The sequence below is a fragment of the Motacilla alba genome, chromosome 5 (assembly GCF_015832195.1).
Source record: "Motacilla alba alba isolate MOTALB_02 chromosome 5, Motacilla_alba_V1.0_pri, whole genome shotgun sequence".
Lineage (NCBI taxonomy): Eukaryota > Metazoa > Chordata > Aves > Passeriformes > Motacillidae > Motacilla > Motacilla alba.
In genome coordinates, this window is record NC_052020.1 from 15,892,191 (window position 1) to 15,917,734 (window position 25,544).

The following is a 25,544-nucleotide window of genomic DNA, read 5'->3' on the forward strand; positions in this document are numbered from 1 at the left end:
GTAGGAGCCCTGGGTTACCACTGCATCTCTAAGGGGCACTCATGCCCTTACCTGGAGTGATGAAAATGTGGCCGTCGGTGTCCATGTGCGCCCGCTTCCCTGGCCACCAGTGGCAGTGGTGGAGGAAGGCAGCCCTGCATGCAGGCTGAGGAGGCTCAGCCCACGCTGGCATCACTGGGTCTTCCCCATGCCTTCGTTCCTTGCACTGTCTGTCTCACCACCAGCCAGGGTGAATGAAAGAAGAGGGTACAGAGGAGCTGTGGTGGCACGGATCCAGCCATCCAAAAGCTGCCCTTTGTTCTCCCATCCCTGTGTTGCTTCATCCCTGGTCGATGTGCCGAGGACCAGACCCGGTTCAGGCACTCTGCTCCCTCTTGCTGCTGTTAAAGGGAAGACAGGAGAAGAAATCCATGGATGTACTGGAAAGGAGAAGGATGGCAGGGGCAGAGGGTCATCACTGAGTGGGTCAGGGTCTGCTGGAGATGATGCTCTTTGGACACAAATGTGCAGGCAGGAGGAGGCACGTGCTGCCCTAATTACAGCCCTTCTGCAGTGAGGCAGGTGACTGATGAATGAAAAGCTCCAGCCCAGCAGAGAGGAGAAGGGAGAGGCAGGGAACTGCCTGAGGGAGAGCTGAAGATGCCTTTGATTCCCCTTGGCTGGGACAGCCAAGCGTCTGCCCTGATGGCTGCCTGCCTTTGAGCTTTCTGCCCATGGATGAGTGGGCAGACACTGCCCCGTGCAGCCCCACAGTCCCACTTAGCTCAGCCACGCTCCTAAACAGTGCCAAAAGTGCAGAGATGGGAATCACCTCTGTCCCTCAAGCCTGTCCTCATCCTGGAGCAATTGGATACTGCTTTGGGGCTGAGGCAGAGGGTACCAACCTCTGTGCCCTGGGACACCACATGGATGGAGGGAACTGCCACACCTGCAGAGTGACAGGCGCTGGGAAGGGTAATTGTGGGGGCAAAGGTAGCACGGGCAAGTGGCATTCAGGGAGCCCTGCCCATGCAAGGCAGGGCTAAGTGCTGTTGAATTAAAGCAGCTGCATTGTGATGAGGAGAACAGAGTAGAGAAACAGTGGGATTAAACACCCCAGCCCCAGGTTCTACCAACAAAACTAAGCAGGGACTACATGAAATCATGCTAAAGCTAATTATTGTGGCCTGGGTTGCAGGAGCTCTGCTGAGGCCGGTGCTGGAGGATGCCTCCCTGAGCTGGCTATGGCAGTGCCTGGCCTGCCTCGGTAGCAGTGCCTGCGGTTCCAAGGTTGCTGTGGCTTAAACTAGAGCACAACTTGGCATATGGTGCAAGAGAAGGAAATGGTAGATTCAGTTGCATCTGGGAAGGAACCTGCTTAGTCATGGGGATGGGTCAGGAAATAGCCTTGGTGGTGTGACTCTGGCACCCCCTAACCCGCTGCCACTTTCCCAGGGCTGGGTGAGGAGCAGAGCTGTGTGCTGGCTGCAAACCCCTGCCCCGCCCCACCAAGTCCTCCTGGAGCTGGACAGGGCTGCGTGAGGTGTCCCTGAAAACACGGGAGCCTTTTCCTGCCTTAAGGCGAGTGGAGGCCTGGGGGAGCCTCGTAGTGCCAGTGCCCCCCAGCTGCATGCACAGCACGCACCAGCACCGTGCCACCCCCTCAGCCATCAGCACGCCACCACCAAACCCCTGCCAGCAAACCTGCTGTCCCCAACTTGGGCACATGCCTTCTCCATCATCAGGACAGCCATCCCATCCTCCTGGGCTGCAGGAGCCCCAAGCAGGAGTGTGGGTGTGCTAGGCACCAAGCAAAGCTCAAGCCTCCCGAATTAAAAGTGCAGCAGGGCCACCAGCAGGGGGAAAAACTGGAGCTGAAATGTGGAACACTGGGTCGTGGCGTCGGTGTTTCACATGGAAATCATGACTGGAATGGCTGTGCAGAGCATCCAGGGGAGGCTGGGCACGCTTGCTGACAGGCACAGCTTCCTCCTGCCTGCCGTGTGGGCAGCAATGGGCTGGTGTAGAGACAGCTCTGGAGTGCTTGTGGGGTCTGGGGTAGGATGTGTGAGTGGGCCTGATTCTGAACCCTTGCCCTCGTGGGGTTTAACCCCTCGGTCTATCCACACTGGCCTCAAGCACCTTGTCCTGTCCCAACCCATTTGGTGTCTCAGAAAAAGTGCCTGAGTTCTCCTTGGAGGTGCTTGGAGGTGATCCCAGTGAGTTGGCAATCCCAAAATGGGAAAATATCAGCCTGTCCTTCAGTGGATGCCATTACTTCAGGGGAGCCGTCCTGAGGGTCCCCAGTTCAGTGTGGCAGCCCTGCACAGCCCCTCTGTGCTGCCCAGCTCTCTCAGCCCCAGCAGATGCTGGGGTCTGTGCCTCTGTGTCCCCATCTCATACAAACACCAGGCTTGGCTGTTCTTGCTCACCTCCAGGCCAGCAACCTTCTGACCCTTGAAGCAGCTGATGGAGGCTGGTGGGTGAGGACAGAGGAGCTGGGGGTGGCAGGGCTGGTGCCGGGGACTCCTCAAGGGTTAACAGCCCAGAAGCAGCGATTCCAGTGGCTGGCAGGGAAGAATCTGAGTCAATTATTCCCAGTCTTGGAAATCATCAGCTTCTCTTCTTTTTTCTTTTTTTCTTTTTTTTTTTTTTTTAATTGTGTAAGTATAAATAGTGCTGCTTGCTGCCCTCCATCCGTGGGAGCAGAAAGACTGTTGATTTATATGGTTTTCCTGACATCACATGAAGTGGTGGAAAACTGAATGGAGCCAACATTTTTCCTGCATTACGTAATGCCCCCTCCCTCCCAGCCCAGCTCTGCTATTCCTGCAGGAGCCTGACTGTTCTTTAACCTTTGTTTACTTCAGCACAAACCCTTGCTTTTTTGCTTTTTTTTTTTCTGCTTTTTTTTCCATTTTTTTCCTTTTTTTTTTTTATTTTGCTATATTTTTCCTCCCTTATTCTTCTCCTTTGTAATCACCCGCTTGGTTTTTATTGAGAGGCATTATCTGCTTATGAAGCAGCAGCAGCAGCAGTCTGGCTCCATTGCTCCCTGACAGCTCCCATGTGCCAGCTCTGGTATGGGAGCCTGTCCAGAGCCGTGTGTGGTGCTGAGCTGGTGGGTGCTGAGCTTCACCAGCTCCTCTCCATTTGTCCAGCTGCAGCGGGCAGTGTGGAGATTTTCTTCTACTCCTATTCAGGCTAAAAGCGACAGCTGAGGGCTTGAGATGCTGGTCCAGATGATGCTCAGTCACCCATCCTGTCCCTACTTCTGGTCCTTAGGCTGAGCACCGGGCTCCTCTCTCCCGTGCTGGAAGCCGTGTGCCCGCTGGAGATCAAACCAGGATGGCAGTGTGGCCAGCAGTGATGGCCCCACAGGCTGGGCTGCGGGGCTTGGGACCCCCCCTTGCACGACAGAGGCTCTTTTTGCTCAGTTCCGTGTGCTGGGGGAGCTTCTCCGCTGCGATATCGTGCTCCGACCTGTAACAGGCCCCTCAAGTGCATTCTGAACTCCAGTCATGAGCTTTTCATCTGGCTCCGGAGCGCGTGTGAGATCATCTTCAGCGCCCCCCCTCCCCCCGCTTTTGTACCAATTCTTCAAGGAATGTTTAAATTTTCCAGTCCTGTTCTTTCTAAATTTGGAGCGTCTGTTTACTCCCAGGATTCGGAAAGAATGTAACAATATCATCAGCGACAAATCCCTCCCAGCCCTTCACTCGCCATCCTCCTCAGCGAGCAGGCTGGCCATGACCCAGGTCCTCTCCAGCCCGGCAGTGCCATGGCCCTCCAGCACGGCTGCAGAGAGCTGTAATTGCATGGCTGCAGGGATCTGGGTGGGGGCTGAGATTTTGGGGATTTTGGGGAATCTACCAAAGACAGGTGACTTTGCCGCAGGCAAAAAGAAGTAGCAAGAAAGGAAAGGGGATTTCCATTGCAGCAGCTGACTTGGGCTGCCCAGGCATGAGTGGGTTTAGCACTGAAGCACTGGCTGGAATTATTTTAGACACAAGGACTCAGAGAAAAATGATTTTAATCAAAAGAAAAAGGCAAAAAAAAACTGAAAGAAGGAAAAAAAAAAAAAAACCACTTCTTTCTTTTTTTTTCTGTATAGGGACAGCCCTAAAAAGAGGTTAAACATCAGGGTGACTGAACATGGCTTTGCTCATCCTTGGCTGAAAATTCCGTAATGCTTTCTTGTGTCGTGTTGGTGAGAAGCCACATGCCAGCTACACATTCCCTTGCTGCCTGCTCCTCTTGAAACATACTGGGCTGGAGCTGTTCTGGAGGAAAAGAGAAGATGAATGAAAAAAGCCAAGCTAGGCAGGTGTGAAAGCAGGGCAGAGGCAGGGCAGAGCAGAGGGGGCTTGCCTTCAGTCCAAGTCTCAGAGGCTGGAGTGGCAGCATGAGCGTCCAAAGGTTGTCATGGCATATGCTGAAGATAAAAGCTTAGCAGGATCCAGAACCAGGATTGAGGTATCCTTACAAACTGAATGTAAGAAAAAAAAAAAAAAACTATAAAAGAAAATACCCCAAATACCCACATTTTGGCCACAGAATCACAGAATATTCTGAATTGGAATGGACCCGCAAGTATCATCAAGTCCAACTCTTAAGTGAATGACCCATACAGGAGTCAAACCCTCAAACCCACGGGTGTCACTAGCACAATGCTCTAACCATGTTAGCAAATCTCAGGGTTTATCAGTCACAAGCTGTCTGATGGGACTGGGGAGGCAGGACCTGAGTGCAGCTGGCAATTTGATGGTCACATTCCTCATCACCTGCTCTGCACAGCATCACAATTTCACCTGTTGAGTTTGGGCTGTCAGTGTGTCTGCTGGAGACACAGCATGTGCAGAATGCACTAGCTGGTGAGTTTTGTCCCCTGACTCCAGCAGAGCCTCTGCTCAGTACATGGGCCTGAAGGTGCCCTTGGAGGTCAAACACTGGGGCTATTTCAGGTACCCTCAGGCTGTAATGTCTAAGAACACCTGGGGACTTACTGGCATGAATCCATCCGATGTACCTACAAGATTTTCCTTTAAGTCTGATTACTGTCTCTGAACCTCCTGCAAGCACCTCTGTCCACCTGTGGCCATCTCCATCCCATAGCATACTGTGATGAACCCAAAGAAGCAGATGCTTAGCTGGCAAGAGTGTGGGTATGGATAAGGAGGATATGGGAGTGGGATGAGACGGGAGAAAGAGCTCCCATAGGACTCTCAATTTCTTGCTTTTCCCAGACTTGAGAATTTTGAAGAACCAGCTTTGTAAATAATGTGAGTGGGGATTCTGGTTGTTCTTCATGTAAAATTGCCCACATGATGGTCAGAAATGGAAGAAAGATAAGAAGGGCTGTACGGGGGCTTCCATCCAGCTTTTCTTCAGGCTGTAGGTGATGAGGTGCATGGGGATTACCTGTGGTGCTGTTTTTCTTATGCGTGTCCAGAGGACTGGAGGTAGTATGCTGATACCAGCCTAGAGGGAAAGGCATTTTTTTAAAAATCAAATGGGAATACCAGAGTTTTTGATTTTTACAATTCTGGAGGTTTAGGTAACTCTCTGAACCTCCCTTCCTCACATGCAAAACATCCCTGGAGGAGCTGCTTGCTTTCCTACAGCAAAGCCATCTGGGACCACTTTAGCCAGGGCAGGACTGTGTTTTCTTGCCCTCTATCCCCTCTTCAGTGATTGCTGGCATCCAACTTCAGACACCCAGCCTGGTGGGTGCTCTGGGGAGTGCTCCCAGTCTCCTCAGTCCAAGGCACAGAGGCAGAGTAAGGTGCCCCCTTGTCACCCTGAACCACAAGCAGGAGATGCCTGGGAGGCTTTCGGCCCGGCGGGACCAGTGACTGCATCCCTGGGAGGGGTTAAGCCAGGTCACGTATGTGCAAGGCTGATTGTATTCCAGACCTATGCTCTAAACCTCCCTGTTTAGCAACGCTGTCGTCAGACAACTTGTTTTCCCGATTCTATAATTACCCTGAGGAGCTTCCCCTCCCCCTCTGGCCGTGTTTTTTAACCATTGGACCCAGAAAAGGCAAGCAAAAGGGTCAAAGGCAGAGTGGGACAGAGGAGAAGGGGCGTAGGGAAGAGCAGCCCTCTGATTGCCATGCCTTAGAAAACTGCTGTGTAATTTCATTTCTCATTTCTGGAAGGCCAAGGGGAGGAAAGCAACTTCCCCAGTAAGAGATCCTGATGGGCAGGGGCCACTGCCCAGTTACAGTTTCCTTCCTTTTGAGAAATCTGCCTCCCCTCATCCGCCTCCCCCTTTTCCCTGGGCCTGTGCTGCATGCTTGCAAAAGGTCGTCACTGGCAATTATTACCAGGTCCCAGTGCTGGGTGGAGAGAGGAACCGCTGGCCCTGCCCAGCTGGGCTTGTGCCAGGCTATAGGCACTGTCCTGACAGGGTATGTAGGTGCTGGACAGGGACTCATCCTGCTCCCTGCTCTTGCAGGAGGATGATATGAGTGTCTCCAACCCATTGCAGCAGATGTTTTTCCAGTGAGTTCTGTGGCAATGAGAGTGAAGTGAGGCTGACTAGGCTGGGCGTCTCTCCCTGGGTGATGCACCTCTTGTCTGATAAATAGGGGCTGGAGGCAGGATGGGTCACATCCTGGCCAGGAGGAGCATCTGGGAAAAAGGGACAAGGAGCAGCAGCTGATAGATGGAATGTATTTCTGCAGTATGGATGTTGCCTTTTATCTCTCTGCTTGCCAGCTGCCCCCTGCCCCAGGTGCCAACCCCTATACTGGTTTTGCCAAAAAGGGTGCAGAAAATGGGGAGAGAGCAGAGAGGAGTCTGCTGCCTGGGGAATGGTGGCTGCAGGCAGCATCTCCATGTGGCTGGACTTGACACTGGTGGAGGAAGGGGGCTGCTGGCTATCTGTGCTCTCTTGTGTTTTGCTGAGGATCAGAGGGGTGTGGGACACTGGTAAGCCTCCTGCATTGAGGTCTACTTGGTGGTGTCATGCCCAGCTTCCCACCTGGTGCTCCCAGGAGCTCTGAACTGAAATCTCAGTCAAACACATCGTGAAGGACACTGGCATTACCAAAATAACTTGTGCCCAGGGCTCTTGGAAACCTGAGGGAGGTGGACAAACAGAGGGGCAGTGAGAAAAGGCAAATTTTGTTTGTGCACCTCTGGGTCAGGGGCAGGTTGAGTATTGCACCCTCTAATTCACTACATGCTTCCTGCAGCATCCCCCTTGCCCGCTGCCCCTGCATGACCCAGTGACCCTGGTAGAGAGACTAGGTCCCTCCCAGTAGACCCACAGCCACCGGAGCAGGTCACAGCTGGATCACCCACCAGCCGGGGCAGAGCACTGCTGGCGCAGTGGCAGTGGGACACAGAGGGATCTCCATCCCTGGCAGGCGTTGGCACTGGCCACCAGCATCATGCGCCCTCCCTTGAAGTGACAGTGGTGGCAAATGTGGGGGACCACAGATCCCCCTGGGGACGTGCTGTGACAGTCACTTCCTGAGCATGGCTTGTGGGGTGAAGGCTGCTTCTCTCTTCCAGCCTAGTTGGAGCACGCTTTGAATTTTATCCAACCTCTGACCCACATCTGATAATAATCAAACCATATTTGTTACAACAACAAGGCTCGTTAGGAGGCTGGCTCCGCTCGGGGTGGGGGGGAGGAGACAGCACTTAGTTAATGCCAATGACCTCATCTCATGTGATGTCATTCAAAGGAAAAACACTGAAGTCACTCACATATGGCTCAGCCTGGGGTTTTTCAGCCCATAAAGCTTCAGATTTTCAAAGGCACAATACATGCCCCCCCTTCTCTCCCCCGCTTACTATAATCCTGAATGATTTTCTGGAGGCCTGGGCTCAGAGCAATAAATTCGTAAGGAGCTGTGTGGAGATGTATTAAGGAGTTCTACGGGTGGGAAGCGGGGGACAAGTAATTTTCTCCCCCAGAACAAATGCAAAGAAGAAAATACATCACTCCCCACCTGCTTCAGAAGCCCCTAGAGATGGATAGACCCCCAGTGAGACCAGGAAAGGCCATTCCTATATGTCCCCTCTTGCTGGAGTTTTGCACAGGAGAAGGCTTTGGCAGAGGGTACATCTCCTCCAGACCATGGTCCTGTTCTGCTGGGGCCAGGCAGATAACTCCATCTGACACGGCCATGCACAGGTGTGAGCAGCCCAGTGCCAGCAGCCCCTTTTCCTGCCAGCTGTTGGGACCCATTCATTGTCAGCTGTTTGGGACCACTCCAGGATGAGCATCCTCCTGGGTGATGCTCTCAGTGGAGACATTAAGGGACAAGATGAGCTCGTCCTTAGGGACCTGCTGTCCCCAGCTTTGCCCTGCACCAAAGAGCCCCGGAGAAGTTATTTAATCTTTTGTGGCTCAGTTTCCCTCTTGGGAAACTGAGATCATGGCATTGCCCTTCCTGGTGCTGGGGTTCAGAGTTAAACATGGCCCAGGGGGTGCTCGCTGATCCTGCCAGGAGCCGCTGTGAGGAGGGGGTGCAGCCGTGGGGTGCCTTCACAGTACGAGGAGCGGCAGGGAGCCGGGATGGAGCGCGATGCTGCATCCCCCTTTCGTTGTGGGGGTTTGATGGCACCCTGGCAGGTGCTAAAATGAGGTGTGGGCATGAGCTTCCTCCCACCGCGTTCCCGTCCCCATATTAGCTGCGCGGGGCCGAAGCCGGCGCGGTGCAGCGATCCATCTCCCGCCGCGGCCGCTCGCTGCGGGGGGCTTTGGGCAGGCGAGAAAATCGCGGTTGCGCCTTTAAGCGGGGAGCGAAGCATATGTCAGCCCGGCGTTGTGCTGCGTGTCTGTGTGCTGAGTAAGGAATGCGGCCGCATGCCTGACCCGTTAGCTATGAGCGCGGTACGGGCGCGCAGCGAGCGCGGCGGCGGATGGGGCGGCTGCTCCCGGGCTGAGCTCACTCGGGCTGGAGCGGGCGGCGAAGAGGGGGGCGGCCGGGGAAAGGGGGCTACGCCGAGCCCCCCTACCCCGCTCGGCTTTTTTTTAATGGCTTTTATTTTTTCAGCCTGAAGGCTGGAGCCGGGGGGAGGCTGGCGTTGCTCTGCTGCAGGGGCGCTTTTTGGTTTTTTTAGTGTTTTGTTTGCCCGCCAGCTGTCGTGTGGCGACGGTGAGAGGTGCCCCCGCGAGCCGCAGCCCAGCTGCCTGGATGCCCGTGGATGTAATGATTGCTCCCTCCGAGGACCAGTTCTGGACAGACATGCGCGAGGGGCAGATGAAGCTGAAAATAAGGGTGCGGAGGATGAAGGAGAGCAGGGACAAGAGAGGTTTGTCAGCCGGCCCGGCGCCTTTCCTTCCGATGGGGACGGAGCGGGAAGAGGGGGCTGCGCCGCCGGAGCCCTGCTTTGCCCGGGGGCCGGAGATCGCCTTTGCCGAGCGGCCGGCGGGGAGCGGAGCGCGGTGCTGGCGATACAAAGAGCGCAGGCAGCTGGCGAGCGGGGAGATGGAAGCGAGCGGGGAGCGTGCGGAGGGGAGCGGAGCGGAGCGATGGCCGGTCCCCAGCTAGGGGCGATGTGCGCAGCGCTGGCGGAGGCGGCCGGGCTGGGACGGGAGCTGCACGGAGAGGGCAGCTCCTTCAGGCAGGTGAGCGGCTGCCTGCAGCGGGCAGGAGCATCTGCAGCGGCCCCGGCGCTAGGCAGCCTTCCCAGCCGGTGCGGCGGCCGGTGAGACTGTCTGGCCGCGGGGACCGCTCCGGGCTCCCCTGGACCCTTCGCCGTCCAGACGAGCTTGGCGAGGGCGCGGACGGAGCGGAGAAGGGAAGGAGGAAAGCTGCGGGAGCCAGGAGGATCTGCCGCCAGCATCTCTGCGCCCTCGGGCGCCGGGTTGCGGGGGCGGGGGGGCACCGGGCAGAGGAGAGGGCGCGGGGCAAGGACGGGCGAGGACGGCGCGGAGAACAAGGGGCCATCGGCTCAGAGTGCTGCGCTGCTGCTCGCACCCCGGCAGCTGCCCGCCGGAGCCATTTCGTTTAACCAGCGCTGCCCATCTTGGGTGGTTTCTTTCAGAAAGGGGTTTTGCAGTGTTTCCATCCCCCAGTGACAGGGCGAAGGGCACGCGGAGGAAGGGGATATTAACTGGAGCAGCTTAAAAATATGCCGAGCCTGGGATGACCTAGATTACCGAAGGGTTGAATCAAGCAACTTCCCCTCCATCACCACTTAAAATGGGAGGCTGCTAAAAGTGCCTGACAGGTTTTTGTGGCATGAAGCACATAACCCAGTGATGGTGTCATTAGTAATAAGTCACTCCTGGAAATGACACATTTTTCTTTACTTAGAACGAGTAAGGCTGGTCCAAAGCAGGCACAGTCACCAGAGGAAAATCAAGCTCAACAGCTTGAGGAGTGTGTCCGTGGTTGTGTAGGTGGAGGGCTTCCTTTCTGCTGCTTTTTTCTTTTTTTAAAGATGTTTTCTGTTTCTTTAGGAGAATGCGAGCAGGCTCTGGGACCAGCCTGCAAGGCATGGGGGGCTGGCACAGGTTGGGAGGCAGCAGGGCACTGTAGCAGCAGATGGACAGGGGCTGTTCGGGGTGACCATTGGGGAAACAGGGAATGCACATGAATCCATAATAGGGCTGATTCATCGGCTTTCTCATCCCCACTGCCTGGGGAAAAAAAAAGAGCCAACAGTGGGGTGATGAAATTTTGTGCCAAATGAGGGGATGGTGAAACCTGGGCAGGGGGGTGGGGGAGCAGAAAAAGAGACTGGTTGAAAACTGGACATCTCTCTCCAATGCACTGAGATTGGGGGACATGAAAGAGCATCAGCCAGGAGAGGGCAAGCTGGGCAGACTGCGGAGCACCAGCGTTTCACCAGGCTTGTGGGAAGGATGCGCAAGCGAATGGGCTGTGTCCACATCAGGCATCGCTGGGAGGGATGGGCTGAATCAAAGGGGACTACAGTACCCGGGGAAACGGTGAGGATGGAGGCAGGGGGAAAATTCAGACACGTCCCAGGCAGCAGGAAATGCTGACAAAGCCCCGGAGCTCCCTGGAGCACAGTGAGTAAGGGTGGCAGTAAGCAGTGTTTCATCATGCCGCCCAGCTTAGCTGCCGGCACCGACAGGCTCCCACCCAGCACGAGAGCCAGGGAGATGGCGTTTTGCAAAGAGGGATTTTCCCAGCGGCTCTGGGGGTTGATGTGCAGCTTGCCAGGCACCTCCGTTTTCTGTCCTTCAATTCAACCTGCGGCAAAGATGCTCGGCCGAGCACTAAGGCTCATCGTCATAAGAGAGCTGAGCATAATGCAGGTGAGAGCTGGGGTTTTGCAGGTCTCCCCAGCCCTCGTCATCTCCTGCTGTACCTCAGTTCAGCAAGGTGCTTTAACACTTGGGGATGGATGGTCAGAGTGCTGGGAGCAGCATGTCCCCCAAGGGGCTGGGCTGCTGAAGAGGGGGTGTCCAGACACCACCCTGGCCACCAAGACAACGCAGCAGCGAGGGAGCCATGCCGGCGTGGCGGCTGCTCCAGCAGCAAGCCGAGGCGCGTGCTCGCTTGCATGCCCTGCTGCTCCTTGCCACGTGCCGCCCTGGCAGCAGCTCCCAGCCACCACAGGCATTTTAATGAGAGCCGGGCAGAGCCTGGCCTCTCTCAGCCCCCTCAGCTGCCAGGAGCTTTAGCGGGGCAGAGGGTCTCCAGCACAGCACAGGCGCGAAACTCCTTGGTGAGGTTGCGGGCTGCCGCAAAACCTCTGGCAGCTGCTTGGGGAGCCGCTCTCTGAACAGCTCCTGCTCTCTAACTCTCATTATTGCAGCGATGAGGGTGGGCTGTAAAACACATCTTTAATACCCCTGCAGGTCTCCTTCTAGCTTCCCGTGTGAGAGCTGGAGGTGAGGAGTGGGGTGTGGCAGCTGCTGGCCCAGGGAGGATTTCGAGCTCTGGAACCCCTCCTCCTTGCTGCCACAAACTGACGGCACAGCAGAGTGACATGTCACCTCTTCCCTGTTTCTTGGTGGGGACCTTTGAGCCTGCAATGCGCAGGGGAGGCTGCTGAATAGGACATGCTGCTCGGTGTGTCTCTAGGGGAACTTCTATGAGACTCATGGGGCTGGGGGTGTTCAAGAGGCACGTGGCTCTCTTAAAGAGCAGTTCTGGGGGGAGGCAGGTGCCCTGGGCAGCCCTGTTGCAGCTTTTTGCTGTCAGCAGGACGTAGCACTAAAGTCAGAGCTGTTGGGTTTTTTCAGAGGCCTCTGAAGGAGGTGGTGAGTCCATGGGGCTGGAGATGAATGCACAAAGTGCAACCATCAGAGCAACGTGTGAGAGGTTTCTCAAGCCCCAGCTTCACTTTACACCTCCAGTCTCAAAAGATGGCCTCAGTGCAGGGAGGGACACAGGGAACAACAGGGAGAGGGGATATCCATGCTTCATGTGTCCCACACCTTCCTTTTATCCTCAGCAGTGTCAGTTAACATCTCATGCAGCTTAATGGATTGTAAATCCCTAAAGCTAAGGCTTACCACCAGAAGGAAAATAATGCCACACCACACCCCTGTCCCTAGCCAGGACTTTGTCACCCTCTATGTCACCTTCTGGGCACCACCACTGCTGCCCAGCCTTGGCAGAGAAGGGCACAGTGCAACTCACAGGTGACAGATTTTGCCTGTGATGTTGTCAGTGACCCAGCTATGACTAGGATGTCCCCGAAAACCACCTGAAGGTGACAGCCAGGGCAGTGGAGTGCTCCCCAGTTGTGTCAGGTCCCAGCTCAGGAGTGCAACATCTCTGTCCTTACATCTTGTAATCTCCTCCCATGTCTGTTTTTGTTCATTTTGGTTGCAGCCGTAGGCAGGCACTGGTGCAGGGCCTGGCAGAGGGCCTCTTTCCTCTCTGTGCAGTTTGCTGCCGGAGGGGAGGAGTCACACGGCTCCCAACAGTTGCAGCAGTGCAGGTACCACAGGAGCCTGCTCAAAGATGCTGCTGGCATCTTCCCCCTGGCTTGATGGACAGGCTCGTGGCGATTCCCAGGCTCTTTGCCTTCCCTCTGCAGCATCTGTTCTCACAGTAAATCCAGTTTCACTGGGTGCCTGTCATAGATGTTCAGCTGGAAAATGCGCAGAGGGGAGGGCCTGGCAAAGATGGGGATAGGGGAGAAGTTGTGGTGTTTCCCCCTCTCCTCTGTTTGACAGAAGGCTCATGCAGAGCAGAGCTGGGGGCTGGCCCAGAGGAGTCTCTGCAGGACACAGCAGGAGGTGGAAGGGTGGTCAGTACCCTGTGAGTGAAACCTTGAGTGAGGGAGATACAAGTCTCTGCTGTTGCACTCTTCTGGAACTAAGTTGTTGCAACACGCTGTGTCTCAGTGTGATTTTCACTTGCAGAAGGGTGATTTTCACTTCCTAGGCCTCTTAGAACCTGCCTGATGCTGGTTCTTGGCTCCTCATTCCTCCATTTTTAGCAACAGCAGTGAAAGTATCCCCACTTTTGTTCTGATTCCTTTCCCTTCCAGTTCCCACTTCTCTTCCTGGGCACTATCTCTGCCTCAGGTAATTGCAGTAGGCAGGCAGACAGTGTTTTTTCCAGAGAATGGTTTTGAGAGCCCTCCATGCTGGAACCATGAGCAGCTCTCTGGGCCGTGCCACACAAGGACCAGCTCCTCCCCAGCAAGCCCTCACCAGGGTAGGAGAGCATCCAGAAGAAACCAGACATCCCCAAACACCCACTCCATGACAGATACAAATTCCTCCTGAGCTTAATTCCACACATGCCAAGAGAAATGGTGCTCCTGGCATGAGCATTGTGAATAAAAGGGGAAAGGCTAGAACTGGTGCTACCCTGGCTCCTCACCTCATTGTGCTCTGCTGCTCTCTTCCAGTAAAACCTGGGATCCATGGCCTGGGGCATAGAGGGGAGGAAAGCCCAAGTATCAGTTGGAGTCCAGCCAGGGACATTCACTGCCTTTGGGATTGTTTGAAGAGCTGCTTCACTTTCTAAAAATGAAAGGCACGCGGGAGCAGCCGCTGCAGGGTGGGGTGAGCGTCGCTTCCATGTTGGGATGGTGTCAAGTACCTGGCCCATCTCTAGGGTTTCCCCCAAGCCCAGACTGCCCTCAGCAGCTGCAAGTATGGGGGAGATGAGGACAGGGGGGCTGAGAGCATGCCTGGACTCCCAGACACAGGGTTGAGGCTTTGCTTAGGGTAAGTGAGGTGAGCTATGGGCATCATTTCAGGTGCCAGCATCCTCCAGTTGTGGCAGCCTGCCGAGGTAGGCACTGCAGCTGAGGATGCTGCTGCCACTCTCCAAACATCCCTGCCTGCTTCACAGCCCCCTTAGCTCCTGCCTGGATTTCCCCAGGCAGGGCTGGCAGAGGATCTGCTGCCCGCTGAGTGTGGTGGGGGCAGAGAGCAGCATGCCCTGACCTGCTTGAATTATGAGATCACCTTAAAGAGCCATACAAACCTATCCACTGCCCTGGGCAGCTCCTGATGGATGTGAGTGAGTGCAAGAGGCTGGGCACCTATGGACCAGAGCAGGCTGGGGCTGCATTTGTGTGCACCCTGCTCCCCAAAAACGTGCCGTGATCCTTCAGAAGAATTCCCATGTTTCACACAAGCCCGGGGTCAGATCTGTGCCCCACTCAAAATCATGTGCTGCAGGCTTCTCTAGGAGCAGCTGAAGGAAACACTTCCCAAAGGTTTCTGCCCCAGCATCCCCCAGGCATCAGCACGGGGCAAAGCAGGGAGGTCACATGTGTCCATGCAGAGCTCTGGTTAGTGATGGACAGTCCTTGGCAATGGGGCCACAGTGCAAGGATGAGCAGTAACCAGAGCTATGCTGCACCTATGCTGGGCCTCCTGCTTTTGCTCTGATTTAATGTCCCCGTTGAGGGGTGATGTCATTTTGGAGGGAGCAAGAGAAAAGGAAGTGCTGGAAAAGATAAGGTGCTTTAACTTTTAACTCTACCCCTCCTGTCTTGACTGGGTTTTAAAGATGGAAGGTGTGTTAGCTGCAGACAAGAAAACAGAGGGGAGGAAAGAGGTTTGTTGAAGGACACCTTTTCCTTAGGCCCGTGGGAGCTGACACCAGGATGGAGTGTCAGCTGAGATGGAGTGTGATGGAGGACCTTGAATGTTCCCAAGTGGTGTGAGCATGATTTTGTGCACTGCTTTGGCTTCTCCATCACCTTCCTCTCACAAACATGTCAGATGGCTTGTCTGCAGCACTGGTCATGCCTCTCTAGAGTGTGGGTGCCACACCAGCAGCCAGAAAGGTGCTCCAGAATGATCAGCAGAAATGTTGCCAAAATGCAGGAGAAGGTAAATTGAGAGTATGCCAAGGCTTCCCTGCTTCCAAAGGGGAGAAGGACTGGCTCGTTAAAAGGTCTCATTTAGCTGTGGAGATGGGCCAGGAACTCTCAGGGTGCTCAGTCCAGAGACTTGGGCTTTCAAAAGGATCTCGTGGGAGCATACTGGTCCCTTTGACAGTCAAAGGCAGTCAAGCCCCCAAGTCCTCTCTGCCCTTTGGGTGATGTCAAGCTGCATCTACTCATTCGCATGACTGGGAAAACCTCAAGGGAGACTTGAGGCAGATATGACTCAAGCTCCTCTCCATTGCATGAAGCTGCCACCCAGATGTCCTCAGCTGGAGGGGAGTGGAATTAGGCCATTGCTAGCCAGACCTGGCTCTACCCTGGAGTACAGGATCAGCAAGTGAGAGCAAATCAGGATCAGTGGTCTTATGCAACTGTGCAGGACATGCAACAGCACCAGGGGTTCTCCAGCTCTCCTTGCTGCCCACTGTGCAAGCAGGGCAAGGCTTGCAGCCCTGCTCAAGCTTTCAGGACTGGCTCTCAGGCTTTTGACCATGCCAGACACTGTGACAATACCTCTGGCTGTCACATGCCAGCTACTGCAACCTCAGCTGGGGGTTTTCTTTCAACACTGGGCTTCAAGATGGTCAAGCTGAGTGTGACTGCCCAGCAGCTTGGTGCAATAAACTGGATGCTGCTTGCTGTCACATTCAGCAAGGTCAGAGCATGAAAAACAGCAGTGGCCTGCAAGTACCACTATGCCACCATGGTGTGGCAGAAATCGGGCAGAGGGGCGTCTCTCAGAAATCACGATGTGTAAGTGTAGCCAATGCAGAAAGGTTTGGGCTGACCTTCCAGACCAGACCCCAGGAGCTTTGCATCTCAGTGGGTTTGCTTTTTGTCATCCTGCCATGATGGATTTTGGTATCAAAAGGTAACCCTGTCCTCAGAATAGTAGGGAGCCAAGAAAAGGACTGTCTCTTCCTGTTATTTGTCTGAATGAAGTTGAGAAGTGCCAGCTTCATTGGCGAGGGTGTGGAATGCCTCACACGTGCATTCATATCCAGATGTGACAGAGAAAAGTCAGAGCTGGTTCTCCATTCCTTTCTCCATGTGTGTGTGTCATGGCCATCACAATGTATGTGCACTGGTTAGTGGTGTCTGGCGGCTCATGCTCCTGGAGGCTCTGTTCTCAGGGCTGCAGGGTTATCACCACTTTGTCCCCAGCCTGGGCCTCAGGGTGCCACCTACTGATGACCTCAGCCATGCTGCTCCAAGCTCAATGTCCCCATTTTCTCCACAGGAGGCTTTGCCACCTTCTCATCCTGCTTCCCAGGGCTCTGCGAGGGGAAGCCAGCTGCCATCCTGCCGATGAGCATCTCCCAGCCTTGCTTGCCTGTGGCCAATGTTGGCCCCACACGCATCCTGCCACATCTCTACCTGGGCTCCCAGAAGGACGTCCTGAACAAGGTACAGCCCTGTTGAGGGGACACGTCTGCCCTGTCCCATTGGGGATCCCAGTCATGCAGAGGGGTGAAGGTATTAAGGATTCCACTCCTTCCCACTCTGTGGGAAGACCACACAGTGCCCTTTAAAAGGTGCCAGAAGAGCTGTTCTGTGATGTCAAACCAGGGAAGGAATTTTGTTTAAAGGAAAAATAATGATGAGAAGAAAGAAAGAGAAATTGCAGTTAAAGTGCTGCCAAGCATCTGCCTACTGCAGCCATGAGGGAGCCAGCCAGGCGTCCTCATCCATGAGGGAGAGGGACCATGACACCAGACTGGAGTTGGAGACAGAAAGGAGGGAGAGAGAATTATGTACAGGGAGTAGAAGGAAATCAAAGAAAAAAATGACAAGAATGTGAGCCTGGGAGCTGCACTGGCTCCATCAGGCCTGCTGGAAGGGCAGGAACAGGCCACTGGAGACCCAGGGCTGAAATCCTGGGGCCAGAACCCTGAGGAGCCAATGCCAGGCAGGGAAATCGATGGTTTCCTTCCCTCCTCACCTCCTTGGAGGGTTTTGTTCATGTTTTGGAACTGTGTTTTCTGCCATCTCCACAATGAGGCCACGTGCTAGAGAAGAGAAGCAGTGCCCATGCAAGGCCTCACTGTTGCCTATGGATAGAGCTTCTTCTGGCCACATTGGTTAATGTAGGGTGCTGTCAGTGACTCACTCCACCCTGTTGGTGAGATGTCTCCTTCCTCCCTCAGCTGATACTTTCACAGCACTCAGACAGAGTTTTTGCTAATTTTCTTTCTTGTATTGCCCTATTCCTCTCATACTGGGGTTGTTGGGTTTTTCCCTCTGGAGCCCCTTTCTAGGTGTCTTTGGCTTTGCCCACTTTACTTGGAACAAAATAAAGATCTGCTGAGGTTGAAACCTGTGTCATCTAAATTGATACAACCTTTTCAGCTGGTCTCTGCTGTATTATCATCAACTAGGCCAAGGTAGCACTAGGAGACCCACAGGAGAAAATGCTGGGGTGGGAAAAGGCAGGGAGTGTCCATGGCAAGACAGACCTTCAGTACATGGTGCAGGCTGAACTCAGCTGATCATTTGATGGCTTCTTTCCCACCAGGACCTGATGACACAGAACGGGATAAGCTATGTCCTAAATGCCAGCAACTCCTGTCCCAAGCCAGACTTCATCTGTGATAGTCACTTCATGCGCATTCCTGTCAATGACAACTACTGTGAGAAGCTGCTTCCCTGGCTGGACAAGTCCATTGAATTCATCGGTGAGCTTTTCTTATGGCTGCAGACCCTCCAATTCCCAGCCTTCACAACCTGACCTCTTCTGTCCTCCCTGGTCTCGCTCTCAGCAACTGTTGTCCTCTCACAAAAAGGGGCTGGGGATTGGGGTGGGAGGCTAGAACCATTTTGCTCACCATCATTGTTCTCTCTGTTTCCTCTGCCATGCTCCAGACAAAGCTAAGGTGTCCAGCTGCCAGGTGATTGTGCACTGCTTGGCTGGGATCTCCCGGTCAGCCACCATTGCCATCGCCTACATCATGAAGACCATGGGTATGTCATCAGATGATGCTTACAGGTGAGTTTTCCCCTGAGGGTACTGGGGGGGTTGTGCCAGTATGCTTCACTCCAGGGAAGGAAAGCAGGCTAAGCCCAGAAGGAGAGGGTCTGGGCTCCTTGAAGCTCTGTCTTGCCTTGGTTGGGTCCCAGTAAAACCAAAGCAAACCTCCCGTCATAAAATGCATGCAACAAGGAATAGTTGGGAGTGGTAAAAGGGAGTGGGGAGGCAGTCCCAGCTCTAATCCTCAGGCATCTCAAGGCCCCATGGTTCTCCAAGATCCTTTTCTTTAGAGGGTCTGCTCAGAAGGTTCTTGATGATGCCTCTTCTCCCTAAAGAGGCTCGAGAGTAGGGGTGGCCCACTGAAGGACCAAGCACCAACGGGGCTGTCTGTGCCTCTCGGCAGGTTTGTTAAGGACCGTCGCCCATCCATCTCGCCCAACTTCAACTTCCTGGGCCAGCTCCTGGAGTACGAGAGGAGCCTGAAGCTCCTCAAGGCCCTGAAGTCCAAGGGCGACTGGAGCGAGGGGGACGCGCAGCAGGACCCAGCAGAGGCGGCTGAGAGCAGCCGGCATCCCCCAACACCTACCTCAGAGAAGGCCGAGGATGTGCCGAGGAGCACCGGCTCGGCGTCCCCCACCAGTGACCCCGAGCGGCAGGGCGGGACCCCGAAGGTCCTGTCACCCACCACCCTGCAGCAGGGGCTCAACGGCCTGCACCTCTCCTCCGAGCGCATCCAGGACACCAACCGCCTGAAACGCTCCTTCTCCCTGGACATCAAGTCCGCCTACTCCCCCGGCCTGCGGCAGGACCCCCCTGGGCCCCCTGGCCCTGGGGAAGCCCCCAAACTCTGCAAGCTGGACAGCCCCTCGGGCTCGGGCAGCCTCAGCCCCTTCTCCCCAGGGGCGGACAGCCCCGACCGGCCCGCGGGGCCCGAGCTGCTGCTGGAGGCCAAGGTGAGGCAGCGGCGGAAGCACCGGCACGCAGCGGGCTCGCCGGCCCACGGGCTCAGCCTCAGCGTCGGCGGGACCTGCGCCACGCGCAAGAGCCCCGGCGCCGAGGATGGGCTGCCGCCGCGGCTCGGCCAGCCGCCCGCCGCGCCCGGCGCCGCTGCCTGGAGCGGGGTGCACCTGGAGTCCCCCGGCGCTGCCTCGGGCGAGGCCGGCTGGTACTTCGGCAAGGACTCGGGCAGCGCTGGCGGCAGCGGCGGGGGCCTGTTTCCCAGCGCCGGCCCGTACCCGCCGCCGTTCGGCTGCGGCGCGGCGGCGGCCGGATGCGAGATCAGACTGAGGGACAAGGCGCGGGCCGAGCCACGGGACGGGCGGCACAGCTGGCATGAGGAGGCCGGCGCCGAGAAGCAATTCAAGCGAAGGAGCTGCCAGATGGAATTCGAGGAGACCATGTCCGAGGGCAGGGCTCGGGAAGAGCTGGGCAAAATCAGCAAACAGTCCAGCTTTTCGGGCAGCATGGAGATCATCGAGGTGTCCTGACACTCACCCGGGGTGCCTGGAGACCTGGGACGGGGCTGGGGTGGGGGGATATTTAAGCCGGGGGAGCGGGAAGGGGGGCGGTGGGGTCGGGGGGTGTATTTATACTTGCGCGTGCATTTTCGGGAGCGCAAGCGCTGAAACCGAAGCGAAGGTGGACGAGTCTTTCCAGAGTCGGGAAACATAGTGGTGGATGCTTAGTGTCCCTCCTGCACTCACCCTGGTCCTTTCCCGACCATCCCCAGGGCACCCCAGCCCTCAGAGACCCACGCTCAAAATTTGGGCCTAAAACTCAAGTGGGAAGAGTTGGGGAAGTGGCAGGGATTGCAATTTTGGCTGTGGTGATGGGGCACAGCACCTGGAGGGGGGACCACAGCTGCCCCTTCCCTGCACCCTGGTGCACTAAGCATGCTCCGCTGTGTTTCTCTGGCTAGGTATCCTAAAAATGCTGCACTGGAGCAGCCCTATACATATATAAATATATATTATATATAATATAAAGAAAAAAACCCGAAAACACACACACAAAAGAAAAGGTAAATGGTTTTACTGCAATTTTTATTGAGACGTAAATAATATTTCAATTTTTTGTTTTGTTTTTAATTTATTGAAGCTGTTCATTCTGGCAATGATTTGCAGACAATGTGGGGCGGTACTTTCAGCTCTATTTTTACTGTGTATGGTATTTAAATCTGAAATACGAGTTTCTAAGCAATATCTGAGGCCTGTGGCTCCTTCTGTAGTTAATGTCCACAACATAGATTTCCCCCCTTCTCTCTGAGCATACCAACAAGGGGACAGGAGACTCTTCTGGGCACTTTTTTCTAGAAATGAACAAGTAAACGAGCAAACCATAAAACCTTCTTATGACACAAACTGAGCCAGAAAACTCTTCTGGAAGCTGCTGCCTCTTCTTCCCACTTTGGTCTCTGTTTCTCCTCATCTCCATCCCAGCCATTACCACCATCCCAGCCATCATCCCATCCTAGGCATTGTCCCCATCCTGGCCGTCCCCACCCACCCCCTCCCCTCCCCTCCTCTTGGCTGCCCATCCTTGTTGGAGGGGGAAAGGTGGGAGTCACCTGAAGTGGATGGAAGGCTGCAGGATGTCACCTCCAGCTGCATAGGGAAGGCGTCGGAAGCTGCCACAGCAGAGGGAGGGACGGGAGGCTGGTGGTAGATGGGATTTCTTGTTGGGAGGTGTCTTGCCTGCTTGCCTGCCCCAGCCCTTCAGCTCCCCCTCACCTCAGCTACCTTGCTTGGGAAGTAGGGGCACCACTCTCCCTTTGGGGGCAGCGGTTCTTCTGGCTTCCCACATCCTTTGTTTCACATCTGACTCAGGGGGAGCGCGTTTGCAGGTGCCAGCTCTCTCCCGGTCCTGTTGCCCTCCAGAGGCCAGTTCCCCACCATCCAGCGGATGATAAGCTGTCCAGACATGAAGCTCTGCAAGCACATGAAGGGGCACAAGTGAATTATTTTTGGAGATGGTTGGCTGCTTCCTCCCATCTGGTGGGAAGCCAAGCTCTTGCCCCCAAACCCCAATGTCAGGATTGCTGAGAAGCTGCTTTCTGAAGCTGGAGGCACTGAGCTGCCTCCACTGCAAAGCACATCTCTCCCTGCAGCTCTCTTTGCTTTCTCCCTTGTCTCGCACTAGTTTGCAAAGCTGATACCTCAGGGGTCTGTGTTCGTGCATGTCTGTGTCCTGTGTCATCCTTGGAGTGTTGGTTTTTTTCTTTCCTGGGTCCACATGGTTTCTCTCCCTTTCCCTTGTTCCTCCTCTTGTCATTCGTTTCTATCTTTAAATCAAACTACCCGTGACAAAACCAAATGATCTCAGGTTTAAAACTGAACATAAAGCAGAGGCGTGAGGAGCTGCAATCACACGAGGAGGGGCTGCTCGCTTCAGCTCGTTGCTTCCTCAACCACCTCTGTGTTTGCTGTTGAGGCAAGTCTCCCTGGAGACTCCTTGCTCCCTTCCGGCTTTAGTTTTTCTGGTTTTCCACGGAGCTATTTGGTGAAATGCTGGGGACCCCCACCTGCTCCTGGGTGGTTCCCCACAGTGTGGCAGGGAGGGATGGGGGTGGATGGAGAGCCAGGGACCACCTGCTCCTCTCCCCACATCACTTTTGATGAGAGCGAGAGATGTCAGAGTCAGTCCTGAAAAGCCTACCACCACCCATCATTGCCTCCAGCAACCACCTCAAACCTGCTTAGTGTTGCCAACCTGAACATTGCTCTCTTCCCGTCATGAAGCAGTGATGGCACTATTTTCTAAGCTCCCTTTCTAGACTCCAGAAAGCATTTAGGTCCAGCCCATGAGCCAGGAAGCTATTTCAGGAGCTCCACTTGCATCAGGCTGTCCTAAGTAGGCATCAATGTCAAGTCCAAGGAGGGAGAAGAAAAAGACTTCATCCTTCCTCTGGTGCCTCCTCACTGGGCAATGTGTTAGTGTCACCTGCCTCCTGTCCAAGGAGTCTGGTCCTCCTTCCCCTTCTGCTGGCCTCGGTGGTGGCATCTCTTCCCAAGCATGCCAGTGGTGATTGTCTGCTGATCTCTGCCCCGTAGCACTCAGTCCCTGACCATCCCATAGTCCTCCAGGGTTGGTGCCAGCATGGACTTAACTGAGCTCAGGTCAGACAAGTTGCTGGCAGGAACTGGTGTAGCTTTGAGCAATGGAGAGAGGCTTAAATGACTTCCCAAGGGATGTGATAGAAAGGACAACAGGTGGCCAATACCAGGTGGGGAGATGAGACAAAGCACTAGCAAGCTCCCATCTAATTCTTCCTGTTAAGTGACACAGAGTGTTGCAAGCACAAAAAAGCAGATGGAGCTGCTGACCTGAAGTCAGGAAGGAGAGGACGCATGTTGCAAATGAGATGCCGAATGTCTGCAAAGAGGCAGTGGCTTGCTTTTTGTCATCTACACTCTGCCATCGCCTGGATGCTTCTGAGACTTGTTTGAGGTTTTACACACTGTGGACTCTTCTCTGAAACCAGAACAAAGATAAGTATATTTTAAGATTAGTAGATCATAGATATTCATGACCCACCTCTGCAGCCTTTGCATTCATCCCTCTCCTTTACATTGGGCATGTGCATCAGAAACCCTCATATATACAATATTTTAAGTCTATATCCAGAAAGTAAGCCTTGATGGAGCAGCTCTGCCCACGTGTCTCCTGCCCATCCTGACCCAAAGCCATCAGGGTCACCAAGTGGCTTGCAAATAACATTTTTTTTTTTTAATCAAACTCTGTCTAATGAACCACTTTGTCCATGAGTCAGAAGCTGTGAATTGTCATGAGGACGGATGTGGTAATCCTCCACATCATCTGTCAGCCAAGTCTTTTTTGTGAGTTCTCACAGCCAGCTGACCCTTCCCAAAGCCTCAGTGGAACCAAAAATCACCTTTCAATGCCGATCTGGTGAGGGTGCATTCATTTGTAAGGACCTACAGAGGTGGAAGTGTGAGCAGAGGAGAGGAAAGGTCTCTTCTTTCAAGGGAGGAACCAACAGAGCTGCTGAGTGTCCGATGGCAGTGGCAATGCCTGCACTTACCACCACATGAAGGACTGAGCAAATCACAGCTTTCCTTCAAACTAGGAAGGACATTTTGCTCCTTTCCCTCCAGCCTCTGCCTGTCCTCAGGGCTGAGCCTCCCAGCCACCTCCGTCCCAGCTGAGCAAAGCTGGCAAGAGGGCAGTGATCAGGTTGGCAACACTGAGCCAGAGGCTTGGGTCAGAGCAGGCTCGTCCCTGGCCTCAGCAGCAGCATCCCCAGCCCCTGCTGCTTTCCCAGCCCTTCTCTTTGTCTGCTTGTTTCTTTGGATGTCCATCCCCGTTACATCTGCCCCTTAGGAGACAATGCCCCTCAGAAACCCCTCCTGCTGTCCCCTTTCCCCTCCCATTCTTAATACTAATGATAATAAGCTATCAGTGTTGTCATTGCAATCTATGAATGATAGATTTGAGTATTTATGATTATTATTATTATTATTATTATGGTTATGATTCTGTACTTTTTTGCTTCTTACTCTTTGTATGTTGCTCTTTGTTTCTCTGTTGTGAATAAAAGCAAGGCCCCACCTCACCTTCTCTCTGCTCCCCACAGCCCGGCTGTGGCTGACTCGGCACAGCTCCCGGCTGCCCCAAACCTCAGGAGGCAAACCCTCATCAGAGGAGCTGGAGGGAGGTGCTTCCTACGGATATAAAGGCACCCAAGCCCGGGGCAGATCCATTCTCTTAACTCTTCCCTTCCCTTCCTGCAGCTCCTCTCCCCCAAAGAGGTTCCTGCTCATCTTTTCAAGAGGCAGGAGCCCACTGGCACCAACAACAGAGGATTAAATGGTAAAAGCTTAAAGCTTTAAGGAGCATTGGCCAGGCATCCAGTTCATGGAATCGGCTCCCTCCAGGTCATGGTCCTCTCACCTTCTTCAGCTGGCTGCGGCTGCAGGCTGCATCTTCACCCGCAGGGGCTTCTTGCTCTGGCATCGAAGCTGCTTTGCAAAGCTGCCCTGCTCAGCTGAGCCTGGGACATTGTCTGCTGCTTTAGCCACATGCCCTGGGCTTCCTGGCCTTGAGTGTCCTCCTCACGCTGGTGGTTCCCCTGCCCAGGAGCAGCACAGCCTGGAGAAGACACATGGACAGTGCTAGAGCAAGCCCAGTGGCAGAGCCACAGGGAGACATGTGAGAGGCCTCTGGTACCTGGAGGGATTTAGACAGGCTGGGAATAGCTCCCAGCATGGGACTTGGTATGGTCTTTATCAAACACAGATAAATCGTGGTGTCATGAGCAGACAGAGGCTGGTGCTGGTTTTTTGAACACATTGCCTGTGCTCCTTGTACAACCTGGAAGTTTCCAGATGACTGTAAGGTGTAGGAGGAGACATTAGGGGAAGGGAAGAGGACCCCCATCTGCACTGTGGTACAAAATATTCTCTGTACTGCGCCAGCCCCATGAAGAATCATTTTAATTTGCGGGGTTTAACACTGCCCTTCTCCAAGTGGCCCAGGCACAGTTTCTTGTCTCTGTCGTGACTTCGCTTTGTCATGGGTCGGGGTCCTTCTCATCATGCTGTGCTGAACACATTTCCAAGGTTGCTCTGAGACCACACTGGAGAGGAGAGAGCTCAGGTCTCACCCCTCTCTTGGGGGACCCTAGTAGATCTCTGTTGGGGTCCCGGTCCAGCATCACCCTTCCTACCTCACCTGCCTTTGGAGCAGCCATGGACAGGGAGGGAGCAGGCAGGTTCCGACCATGCCGGGACTGACCCTTCTTCTCCCTTCCTCATCCCTGTAGGATCAGACCCTTCCTCAGCAAGCACAACACAGAGAGGGGGTCTGTACCCACCCTGATGTACCTGGGGACTCCCAAGCATGGAAGAGAGGGTCTGGCCTCCAGCCCCACCACACTCCCTTCCTCGCTGTCCATTTGGCCAGCGCCGGCGTCGGACCCGGGGAGACACCCTGCCCCTGCCTTGTCTTTATTTATTTATTACCAGAGGCTGTAAACAGCAGTGCTTTTCTACCCTCTACTTTCTTTTCCTTTCTTTTGTATTTTGGAACAAAGTGTTGTAATAAATACCCAAATAGGTGTTTTAACAGCTGGTGTCAGCCTTGGTTTTTGAGGGTCAGACCTTATCAGGATGGGGCTCTTTGGAAGTTTGGGGAGGGCAATGGACCTTTGGTTGCAGTGATGGGGCCCAGAGCTGGTGGAGAGTTGGAAATAGAGGCAGACCTGGACACAGACAGACCTGGATGCACAGCCAGACCCGTGTCTATGTATAGCACCCAGCAGCTGAAAGCT

The 25,544-nt window shown here is 54.5% G+C and overlaps 1 protein-coding gene across 8 annotated transcripts in view; it reads left to right on the top strand.

The window, feature by feature from the left end:
- The window catches only part of DUSP8 (dual specificity phosphatase 8), a 47,400-nt gene extending 22,059 nt beyond the window's left edge, over positions 1-25,341 (top strand). For 6 of the 8 annotated variants that reach the window (XM_038138071.1, XM_038138067.1, XM_038138066.1 and 3 more), the window contains exons 4-7: positions 16,529-16,695; positions 17,804-17,963; positions 18,151-18,274; positions 18,660-25,341. In XM_038138071.1, coding sequence (XP_037993999.1) covers positions 16,529-16,695; positions 17,804-17,963; positions 18,151-18,274; positions 18,660-19,743 — 1,535 coding nt within the window. In that variant the 3' untranslated portion in view covers positions 19,744-25,341. The other 2 variants (XM_038138072.1, XM_038138073.1) reach the window with 2 other exon arrangements.
- The last annotated feature ends 203 nt before the right edge of the window (positions 25,342-25,544 follow it).